Source organism: Cherax quadricarinatus, chromosome 1 (assembly GCF_038502225.1).
Source record: "Cherax quadricarinatus isolate ZL_2023a chromosome 1, ASM3850222v1, whole genome shotgun sequence".
Classification (NCBI taxonomy): Eukaryota; Metazoa; Arthropoda; class Malacostraca; order Decapoda; family Parastacidae; genus Cherax; species Cherax quadricarinatus.
In genome coordinates, this window is record NC_091292.1 from 70,680,570 (window position 1) to 70,693,148 (window position 12,579).

The 12,579-nt window shown below is 37.8% G+C and overlaps 1 protein-coding gene across 3 annotated transcripts in view; it reads left to right on the forward strand.

Annotated features, from left to right (window-relative positions):
• Positions 1 to 12,579, forward strand: part of LOC128688579 (ras-related protein M-Ras) — a 160,017-nt gene that overhangs the window by 27,058 nt on the left and 120,380 nt on the right. For all 3 annotated transcript variants that reach the window (XR_011391713.1, XM_070082720.1, XM_053776459.2), the window contains exons 3-4: positions 1,959 to 2,269; positions 9,416 to 9,569. Coding sequence is in view for 2 of the 3 variants with exons in the window: in XM_070082720.1 (XP_069938821.1) it covers positions 2,083 to 2,269; positions 9,416 to 9,569 (341 nt within the window). In the remaining variant the exon portion in view is untranslated. The remainder of the gene's footprint in view (positions 1 to 1,958; positions 2,270 to 9,415; positions 9,570 to 12,579) is intronic.

Consider the following 12,579-nt stretch of genomic DNA (forward strand, 5'->3'; position numbering starts at 1 on the left):
CCTTGTACAACTATGTATCATGTCCTAATAAAATATTATTATTATTATTATAGATGCCATCATAAACGATGGGAGAAGTAATGAATAATTCATGCTGAAAATTGTAAACAAAAAGCAGAGTGGGGGAGTGGCTGGGCCAAATGTAGATTCATACACATTTTCTCTGGTGCCTGACCAGAGCAAACATAATGTTGTCTTTCCGCCCGGCTACCACACAGGTCCACAAGTATTATTATGAGAGCACTTATAAAATATGCAATAAATGCCAGACAACAAGTGTACACTAACTTGTATTAAGTTAGCAATAGAAATAGGCATTAAAAACAATAAAAGGTAAGATACACACAGAGTACACTTACTACTTACCTTAAAATATTAATGTTAATGTGTGTGAGAGGTGAGTGGCAGGGTGTTTATTGAATAAAATCAGAATGGCACACCATCATCCTCTAACTTGGCACTTAAAGCAAGAGGCTTACGACTCCTCTTTTTATCACAGCTAAGCTTAGATGCCATCATCAATGAGAGCCAACTAGTTAACGAAAGAGTAAATGAGAGAGAGAACGAGATACAGAGCTCAGACAATGTAAGAACGCAAGCTGAACAGGTTGTGGGCGATCACTTGGTCAGGCGAAATAAATGCATATTAATGTGTGTTTACTTTTAGTTTATTAATGTATGTAAGAGTTTGTAAAACTTTTGCCTCACAATATTTGTTTTTATTGTAATAATTACCTCGCAATACAAATACTCTTACATTGTGTACAAGTTGTACAAGTTAGTACAGAATAAACAAACAGCAACACTCCCATTCTCATGCAACACACCATTTTTAGAGTGAATGAAGATGATGATATTATCATAATAAAAAAACGCTAAACCTACAAGGCATACAAAAGGAATATTTTTCTACAGTTATCCCCCAGTGTTTGACTAGAGAAAACGTAATTCTTCCGACACTACTTAAACAGCCGCTGTGTAAGCAAATCTCATATTTATGTCAATTTTTATTTTGCGAGTGTATGTATCATGTTTATGTGCTATGTAACATGTTTCTTATATAATTTTGAGGAAAATATCATAGATGGATTAATGAAAATGTCTATATTAATGTAAAATAAGACATTTAATGTGCCCAAGAGTGATTATTATTATGTACTATTGGTGTCATGAGTAGGGAGACTCTTAGTGATTTAATGTGTACCTGCACACCAGCACAGTGTGTAAGTATATTTAGGTACAGGTACACATAAGTATAATTATCAGAGTACATATAAAATATTCAGTAACTGTAAAACTCTTGAAATTTTGCAAAGTTTCCAGACATAATAGTTGTCGTCACGGAGAATGTAAACAAACCGGATGGGGCGCGCCGTATTTGAAAGACCGCTTACCGTATAGCAAATTTTGGTCATAATTTGACATCGCTGTATTAGCGGAACGCTGTAAGGTGAAACGCCGTACAGCGGAGCCCTACTGTACCTTTACAATGCTGTTAGTGAAACCATTCATTTAAAACTATTGGTATCTTTTGGTATAATTCAGTACTGTATATTGTAATTTGTTTCCTTATGTCATACATACAGTAGTTAAATTTCCAATTCTGCACTCTACACTCTGATTCAGTGTTGTGCATGCATCTTATTCATGTATCTTTATTACTGAAACATTTTGCCTGCACAGCAGGTTTCATCAGTCTAGAGTTTATTACAGTACTAGAGAATAGAAGTGGAGAGGTGATTTTGAGATGATCTGTTCTTCAGTTCTTTCTTGATAGATGATTATCAGTCTCTTATTCTAAAGCCAGGGGTATGAAATCAGAGGCTCGTAAAGTACAGCTGGTGATAAGGTCACCGGATGACCATTGAAATGATGACAAATAGTTACATTAATTTTTTTTTTAGCTGGTGCTGTTTTCTGTAAACTGTGCATACTGTAATCTCTCTCTCATATTTCAGGTGTGATTAGCGGAGTGTGGGAGAGGGGGGGGGGACAGGGCGACAGAGGGAAGAAACTCTAGCAGAAACGCTGGGAAGAGGACGCCAGCCTTCCTCAGGGTCGGGCAGCGCCAACAGTAACAGAATGTCAAAACCACCATCAGACAAACTGCTAACATTCAAACTGGTAGTAGTTGGGGATGGTGGTGTAGGCAAGTCTGCTCTCACAATACAGTTCTTCCAACGACTGTTTGTGACCGATTATGACCCGACCATAGAAGATTCGTATATTCAACACACAGAGGTAGACGCCCAGTGGTGTATTCTTGATGGTAAGCATTACAGTACAATTAAGAAATTTTGTTTTAACACTCGGCCATCTCCCATTAAGGTAGGATAACCGACAAAGTAGAAAACACTTTCGCTGTCACTTGTTCAATCACTATCTTGCCTGAAGCATGCTAACACTACATTTCAGATGACCCTCGAAACCACAACAGCCCACCCATCCTTCAAATTGCAGCCACTGTACTTTTCACCTATAGGACTCTAGCCTGGCTGACCAGTTTCCCTGAATCCCTTAATAAATGTAACCTTGCTTACACTTCAACAGCAAGTCAAATCACAAAAACCACTTGCCTCCACTCAATCCTATCTAATATACTCACACAAGCCTCTTGGATGTCCAAGGCCTTAGCACTCTTCTCCTCCTTTACTTCCTCCAAACTTTCCTGGGATGACCCTTACCCCTCTTTCCTTCCATCCCAATTTTTTCTCCTTCCTCTCTAAATGACCAGACCACCTCAACAATTCCTTTTCAACCCTCTGAATAATATTTTTTTTTTATTATCACACTGACCGATTCCCACCAAGGCAGGGTGGCCCGAAAAAGAAAAACTTTCACCATCATTCACTCCATCACTGTCTTGCCAGAAGGGTGCTTTACACTACAATTTTTAAACTGCAACATTAACACCCCTCCTTCAGAGTGCAGGCACTGTACTTCCCATCTCCAGGACTCCAGTCCGGCCTGTCGGTTTCCCTGAACCCCTTCATAAATGTTACTTTGCTCTTAATCCAACAGCACGTCAAGTATTAAAAACCATTTGTCTCCATTCACTCCTATCAAACACGCTCACGCATGCCTGCTGGAAGTCCAAGCCCCTCGAACACAAAACCTCCTTTACCCCCTCCCTCCAACCTTTCCTAGGCCGACCCCTACCCCGCCTTCCTTCCACTACAGACTGATACACTCTTGAAGTCACTCTGTTTTGCTCCATTCTCTCTACATGTCTGAACCACCTCAACAACCCTTCCTCGGCCCTCTGGACAACAGTTTTGGTAATCCCGCACCTCCTCCTAACTTCCAAACTACGAATTCTCTGCATTATATTCACACCACACATTGCCCTCAGACATGACATCTCCACTGCCTCCAGCCTTCTCCTTGCTGCAACATTCATCACCCATGCTTCACACCCATATAAGAGTGTTGGTAAAACTATTCTCTCATACATTCCCCTCTTTGCCTCCAAGGACAAAGTTCTTTGTCTCCACAGACTCCTAAGTGCACCGCTCCCCCTTTTCCCCTCATCAATTCTATGATTCACCTCATCTTTCATAGACCCATCCGCTGACACGTCCACTCCCAAATATCTGAATACATTCACCTCCTCCATACTCTCTCCATCCAATCTGATATCCAATCTTTCATCACTTAATCTTTTTGTTATCCTCATAACCTTACTCTTTCCTGTATTCACTTTTAATTTTCTTCTTTTGCACACCCTACCAAATTCATCCACCAATCTCTGCAACTTCTCTTCAGAATCTCCCAAGAGCACAGTGTCATCAGCAAAGAGCAACTGTGACAACTCCCACTTTGTGTGATTCTTTATCTTTTAACTCCACGCCTCTTGCCAAGACCCTCGCATTTACTTCTCTTACAGCCCCATCTATAAATATATTAAACAACCACGGTGACATCACACATCCTTGTCTAAGGCCTACTTTTACTGGGAAATAATTTCCCTCTTTCCTACATACTCTAACTTGAGCCTCACTATCCTCGTAAAAACTCTTCACTGCTTTCAGTAACCTACCTCCTACACCATACACCTGCAACATCTGCCACAAAGACCTCTTTAGCCTTATCTAAATAGTGTTCATTTATATGTTTCACTGTAAACACCTGGTCCACACCCCCCCTACCTTTCCTAAAGCCTCCTTGTTCATCTGCTATCTTATTCTCTGTCTTACTCTTAATTCTTTCAATAATAACTCTACCATACACTTTACCAGGTATACTTAACAGACTTCTCCCCTATAATTTTTGCACTCTCTTTTGTCCCCTTTGCCTTTATACAAAGGAACTATGCATGCTCTCTGCCAATCCCTAGGTACCTTACCCTCTTCCATACATTTATTAAATAACTGCACCAACCACTCCAAAACTATATCCCCACCTGCTTTTAACATTTCTATCTTTATTCCATCAATCCCGGCTGCCTTACCCCCTTTCATTTTACCTACTGCCTCACGAACTTCCCCCACACTCACAACTGGCTCTCCCCCACACCTACAAGATGTTATTCCTCCTTGCCCTATACACGAACTCACAGCTTCCCTATCTTCATCAACATTTAACAATTCCTCAAAATATTCCCTCCATCTTCCCAATACCTCTAACTCTCCATTTAATAACTCTCCTCTCCTATTTTTAACTGACAAATCCATTTGTTCTCTAGGCTTCCTTAACTTGTTAATCTCACTCCAAAACTTTTTCTTATTTTCAACAAAATTTGTTGATAACATCTCACCCACTCTCTCATTTGCTCTCTTTTTACATTGCTTCACCACTGTCTTAACCTCTCTCTTTTTCTCCATATACTCTTCCCTCCTTGCATCACTTCTACTTTGTAAAAACTTCTCATATGCTAACTTTTTCTCCCTTACTACTCTCTTCACATCATCATTCCACCAATCGCTCCTCTTCCCTCCTGCACCCATTTTCCTGTAACCACAAACTTCTGCTGAACACTCTAACACTACATTTTTAAACCTACCCCATACTTCTTCGACCCCATTGCCTATGCTCTCATTAGCCCATCTATCCTCCAATAGCTGTTTATGTCTTACCCTAACTGCCTCCTCTTTTAGTTTATAAACCTTCACCTCTCTCTTCCCTGATGCTTTTATTCTCCTTGTATCCCATCTACCTTTTACCCTCAATGTAGCTACAACTAGAAAGTGATCTGATATATCTGTGGCCCCTCTATAAACATGTATATCCTGAAGTCTACTCAACAGTCTTTTATCTACCAATACATAATCCAACAAACTACTGTCATTTCGCCCTACATCATATCTTGTATACTTATTTATCCTCTTTTTCTTAAAATATGTATTACCTATAACTAAACCCCTTTCTATACAAAGTTCAATCAAAGGGCTCCCATTATCATTTACACCAGGCACCCCAAACTTACCTACCACACCCTCTCTAAAAGTTTCTCCTACTTTAGCATTCAGGTCCCCTACCACAATTACTCTCTCACTTAACATCTCCCAAAATCTCTCTCTCTCCTCTGCATTCCTCTCTTCTCCAGGTGCATACACGCTTATTATGACCCACTTTTCGCATCCAACCTTTACTTTAATCCACATAATTCTTGAATTTACACATTCATATTCTCTTTTCTCCTTCCATAACTGATCCTTCAACATTACTGCTACCATCCCAATTTTCCCTCTGACCCTTACCCCTCTTTCCTTCCATCCCAATTTTTTTTCCTTCCTCTCTAAATGACCAGACCACCTCAACAATTCCTTTTCAACCCTCTGAATAATAATTTTGTTAATTCCATATGTCTTACTAATCTCCAAAGTTTGAATTTGTCTGCATAATATTTTCTCCACACATTGTCCTCAAGCATCTCTGTTGCCTCCATTCTTCTCCTCACTACAACATGGAAAGCCCATGCTTCACCCTTACAACAGTGTTGGTACCATTGTACTCAGGCACAGTCCCTTTATTGCTTCTGTAGACAGGGTTAAAAAAAAAACATACCTAGAGAAGCTGATCATGAATAAAACTAGACTAGATGAACTATCAACCAGACACTTCACAGGGAAGACATCAAATTGCTCTTCCAGTAGCAGTAATTTTTAACAAGTTGGTTAAAGACTGCAAGGTGCCAAGTGAATGTAAGCTGGCTAGTTACTCCAATATTCTGAAAATAAGACAGGTCATCTGCCCTAACCTACAGTAAGCCCTTCAATTTTGTGGTACAGGTCCGCCATCACAAATCTGGCATCAGTTATTCGGTTCCTTCAGTTATTCGGCACTAATTTTGGCTAGCATAATTTCAAATTTCCAGGGTCGCCACACCAACCTGCTGGTACTGTTTGGTGGCGCTACTTGCTGCATAAGTCATTCCAATTTCTTTTTCTCCATTTATTGTTTTAACCTGCTTTCTTTTAGCCCTAGCCATGGTTCCAATGAATAAAAGAAATGCTTCTCATTATGTAAAGCACCTACACAGTACATTATCCATTAAAGATAAGGTGGCTTTGAAGCCACTGTCGGTTGCCATGAGCTCAGTCTCATGAAGCAGGAGAATATGCTTTATTATTATGCTAATATCAACACTACAGCTTATTTGCCTATCACAATTGATCTAATATGACATAAGAAACAATACAAATAACATAAAACATGTTAAATACTCCAGAATGAATAATATTTGGCATAACACCGAGCAGTTCGACAGAGTTATGAAGAGGATATGGTAAACAAATACCATTCTCCTATCCCTGTCTTGGGGGGTTATATTAGAGAAAACGGAGTATAGCACAGGGCTAACTATGATGTACACTCGTACTCCACCATAAACATGAAACAAAAAAGTTATTTTCTCTCTATAGATTATCACACATAGCAGCATGTGTGTAGAGAACCTAGGATAACCCCCAAAAAGTCAACGTGGCTTATTTTTAGTACCTGGCTTGGGTTAGCCATATATGATTTTTGGTAAATATTCGATTCCCAGCCAGGGTAGAAACATTAGGCGTGTTTCTTTACACCTGTTGTCTGTTTACCCATCAGTAAATGGGTACCTGGGTGTTAGCCGACTGGTGTGGGTGTTATCCTGGGACACTGACCTAATTTTCTTGAAATACTCTGCATAACAAGTGCCTTTCTATACAGTAGTATGTCACTGATGTCAGCTAGGCCTGTATTCCTTGTACATGTACGTGTAGTAAATAAAAGATATTATTATTATTATTATTATTATTTTCTCAGTTGTTTGTTGGGTTATCTTATTCAAACTTGGGTAATGTATGATGGAAAGATACTTCTTCACGTACACCAAAAATGAAAGAAATCAGACCATAAATAGCAGAGTTCACTTCTCAGCCATTAGCGGCTGCTTAGCGGTATATTTTTGTATGGTTGTTATGGTTATATTCTCATTTTTTCAGTCTCATTTGATAGAATGAAAGATATATTACAAAAATAGATATGATTTTGATTGCTTTCATGACGAAAAGTACCTTGAAATTGCGCTCACAGTAGCGAAAATGTTCTATTCTTTAGCGAAGCTCAAGAGTAAACAAATGACGTCACCGTCCAATACCTGTCTGCCTGCCAGTCTAAATTCCAATACGGAGTCAAGAATGGATTGACATTATTTATACAATTATTACAATAATGCATTAGTCTGCATAACAGTAAAAATTCCAAATGGTAAGCAAGAGTAATATAAGAGGGGCCTGTAGCTGTGACTAATGAACAGAGAAAATGTTATTTTAGTGCCAGAAATGTCTGCATTGTTTATTCTGGATCCTATTTTGAAATTGGCATCTGTTGAAATATGTGTGAAATCGGCCAAATTGCCAATTTCTGACCACTTTATTGGGTAGTTGAAATCAGTGAATGGGCGGTTTCTTGTACTCAGTTGACAGACTAGAAGTAAATAAGTTTATTCAGGTATACACAAATACAGTTACATAGATTATCATACATAGCAGTGTATGTATAGAGAACCTGGGATAACCCAGAAAAATCAAAGTGACTTATTTCCAGTACCTGGCTTGGGCTTGCCATATATGATTTTTGGTAAATATTTTTTTTTTCTCAGTTGTTTGTTGGGCTATCTCATTGAAACTTGGGCAATGTATGATGGAAAGATGCTTCTTAACGTACAACAAAAATAAAAAAGACAGATGATAAATAAGGGAGTTTACTTCTCAGCCATTAGCCGCCTCTTTGCAGTATATTTTCGTATGGTTTTAATGGTTGTATTCTCATTTTTTGGACTCATTTGATAGAATGGAAGATATATTACAGAAATAGACATGATTTTGATTGCTTTCATAACGAAAAGTACCTCAAAGTAGCGGAAATGTTCGATTTTTGCTGATGTTCAATGAACTGTGTAAGTCAAGTTGGTTAATTTTATTAAGTGTATTCTAACCTAACCACTCTGTAATTCGGCAAACTCAGTAATCCGGCACACTACAGGTCCCAATGATGCCGGATTTGTGATGGAAGACCTGTACTCCTAATTATCTTTACATCAATTATGGAAGAACATAATTATGGATGAAGCTGTAATATTTTTTGGAAGTTCTTCTTAGCCAAAAATCAACAAGGATTTAACATTAAAAGTTCCAGAATAACAAATTTAATTCTTCAATTATATAACTGTATGAAAAAATAGAAATATTCTCCACAGATGTAGTTTACCTTGATTTCCAGGAAGCCTTTAACAAATGGCCACGTAAAAGGTTAAGCAAAATAATCTTATTGTATAGGAGATAATTTTGGGCTTGGATTAACGATTTGCTCATCACTAGAAAACTCGGCAGATAGCTTTGAAGTGAAAATAAACAGGACACAGTACTAACATGGTGAAAAAAGAGAGAAATGCAATATAATGTGATCCTTGATTAGACTAGATTTTTTATTTTGTACAGAGTAATATAATAGTTGGGTGTGCATGCCAAAAGCCCTTCTGTATGCTGAGTATTTTGGGCAAACTTAAAGATTAACTTAAGAATAGTAAGGCAATAATACATAGTTTGTATGGTCATTAGATGAGTGAGTGAGTACAGGAAAATTTAATATTATATCAGGTGATGCTACATGGTTTTGAAGTAGTTAATAAAGATTACAGTATTACAGTGTAACAATTTAAAGTCCACTGTGTGGCAAGAATGTTGGCATTAAAGGTTGAATGATACTGCATTTGTCTCCATTCGCAGCCTTGAAGTGAATTGAGGTTTTGTGCTATTTACTCTACAGTGTATTCTACAATTGATGGCTGTTTCAGTAGATCCACTGAAAATGCTCTCATTTATGAAGTAAATCTTTAAGATTTTGTAAACTGTGACATTGGCAACCCAAAAAAGATCACTTGTGAATTTGATATGAAAGGTTTGATTATTTATTACCTTTATTTTTTTTCTTTCAGTTTTGGACACTGCAGGACAAGAGGAATTCAGTGCCATGCGGGAACAGTATATGAGGAAGGGGGATGGTTTTATGCTGGTATATTCTGTAACAGACAAGCAGAGCTATGAGAATATACCACACTTTTATACCCAGATCCTACGTGTGAAAGACAGGCAAGTAATTATATGAGTTATTTTTATTAAGCTAATTAAAGTCTTTCAGTAAATAAGTACTTTGCAATTAGAGCAGTTAAAATGGTATACAATATTATTTTTACATATTACTATTTTTATTATTAAGCCAAAAGTGGTTATGCAGTTATTGTTATAGCATATGTAAATGAATTGTTAATTTTATATAAAGATTGTAGTGTTACTGTTTGTCAAAGGCACTTGTTGATATACTTGTATATGTGTGTGTGTGTGTTCGACAATAGTTTTAATAATATTGCCTTGTATCTTGATTTTCATATTTTAATTTAAATATCAATTTATTAATGTGTGTTTAAATAACAAACTTTAATTATAAAATTAGGACTTTTATCTGTATCATGAGTTGGATGAATTGATGTACTTATTGTATATTAATTATCTTATTGTACTGTATATTACTAAGTATCCAAAGTAATGGGGGCAGGGAATCCTTTGGATGATGATAAATCTGGGTAATCAATGATCCATAATTTTTTGCAACTAAAGTTCAGTTTTATTAGCAAAAATTATGAAGCATGAATGAGTATATTTTGGTAAGAAAAAATGTTATATTGGAGGGGTGATTAGCCACTCAAAGCTCATTGCCCCCACACAACATTTCAAGCTACGATATGCAGTATACCTTTTTCCTGAAAATAATTGAAGATACCTGGGATTGATGGGATGAAGACAGAAATGCTAAAAGCAAGTGGGGATATAGTTTCGAAATGGTCGGTGCTTTTATTTAATAAATGTATGGAAGAGGGGAATGTAACTAGGAATTGGCAGAGAGCATGCATAATTCCTTTGTATAAAGGCAAAAGGGAAACAAGAGAGTGTAAAAATTATAAGGGAATAAGCCTGTTGTGTACCTGGTAAGGTGTATGGTAGTTATTATTGAAAGACAGAGAGCAGTATACCAGGTGAGCAAGGAGGCTTTAGGAAGTGTAGGGGATGTTTACAGTGAAGCATATAGGCGAACAGTATTTCGATAAGGGTAAAGAGGTTTTCATTGCATTTATGGATTTGGAAAAGGCATGAAAAATTTTTTTGGTGATAAACAGGTTTAGAAATACCAGGGAACGAATGGATTTGTCAGTTAAAAATAGAGTAGCAGAGTCAGTAGATGGTGAGATGGAGGTATTGGGAAGATGGCGGGAATATTTTGAGGAGCTTTTAACTCTTACACTGTTGGTCCCATAATATTATGGCTTGCAAGCCAGTGTCGGTTCCGTAATACTACAGCAAAATTCTAGCGGCTAGCAGTCTTGAAGGAGAAAGCTGGTAGATTTACATTCGAGAGAATGGGCCTTGAGTGGTCACTGTGCGCAGTATAAAAAAGAATCCAGCAGCATGCAGTGCATAATGAGAAAAACAAAACTCTGACCGTGTTATTGGTTTAAAACAGCGATTTTGTGGTGTTTTTATGTATGGTATTTATAGTTGTATTCTTGTTTTCTTGGTCTCATTTGATAGAATGGAAGATATATTACAGAAATAGAGATGATTTTGAATGGTTTACAGACTAAAAGTACATACCTTGAAATTGAGCTCAAAGTAGCGGAAAGTTTGATTTTTGCCAGTGTTCAAGAGTAAACAAATCAAGTCACATGTCCAGTACATGTCAACTGGTGGGTCTAATATGCTTTCATAAACGTGCTGATATTATTTATACCATTTTTACAATAATGCAGCAGTCTGCATAACAGTAAATCTTCTATTTTTTGTGTGAATAAAATTTTCAAAATGGAAAGCAGGCGTAATATGAGGGGCCTGGAGATGTGACTAATGAACAGTACACTGAGGTCAGTGATCGCGTGTGGTCATACCTGTCCTAAGCTGTCTGGGATTAGCGTGGGGTGTTACCTAGCACCATGGCTTGTTGTAGTGTTTTAGAATCTCAGGTTAAAGTGTTGAAGAAGGAGATTTTACTTCTTCAGGAGGAAAATAGGAGGCTGAAGCTTCATTTAGATGGTTTTGGGAGTGAGTGTGAGATGGTGGTAGCTGGTGAGGAGGAAAAAGTTACAAGCAGTGATTTGGAGAGTGGCAGCCGCTTAAAGTGGCAAGTGGTTCACAATTCAGGAAGGATGATGATAAGGAAGGTTAATAGAGATGTAAAGGTAGGACATCAATTCTCTGTTCTCCAGGACGAGTGTACTTCAGTGGTTAGTGAGATTAAAGGTACCACTGACTCCCCCTGCTTATCAAGGTAAGAATATTCTGATTGTGGGAGGTTCTCAGGTAAGATACATGGACTGTCACCAACACCAGGAGCTGGTGTTGGTGACATAGTCAGCAGGTTGGATAATATTATGTCAGGCAATGGGAACAAGCCCATTATCTGTCTTAGTGCTGGTGGAAATGACATCGGGAATGGCAGGAGACAGGAGCTGCTGTAGTCAGGTCTAAATTCAAATTCAAAGTTTATTCTCTATAAGGATTACAGTGCTGAGTTTACAGAATTTGGTTATTGTGTGGTTTACATGTAGTAAAATACTAATTACAGAGGGGGCCACTAGAACATCTAGCATGGCTAGGCATTTCTGTCAGACTTAGATTAATTCTTAACTTTAAAATATTACAAATTATGAGGTAAGTTGGTATTATGGCTAAGTGACTAAATACTAGTTTGTGAGTTTAGCAATGTGAATGCTTTTGTTTTGGCACAATACATAGTTTCAGTATTGGAGTATCACAGGCCAACTTATGACTAGTTAGGATTCATTATTTAAAGATTGAGATTGATATTTCTGTTTATGGTCAAATGGGTGAGTGAGTGTAAGTGTGAACCACCAGGTGGTATTCGTGTAATTAGTTGACGGGGTGTATCAGGGAGATAAGATGTTTTCTAATGGTAGTTTTGAAGGTGATGAATGTGTCTGCAGTTCTAGAGTTTTCAGGTAGGGTGTTCCAGATTTTAGGGCCTTTGACATGCATTGAATTTTTGTAAAGGTTTAGTCGGACACGGGGAATGTCATAGAGATGTTCGTGT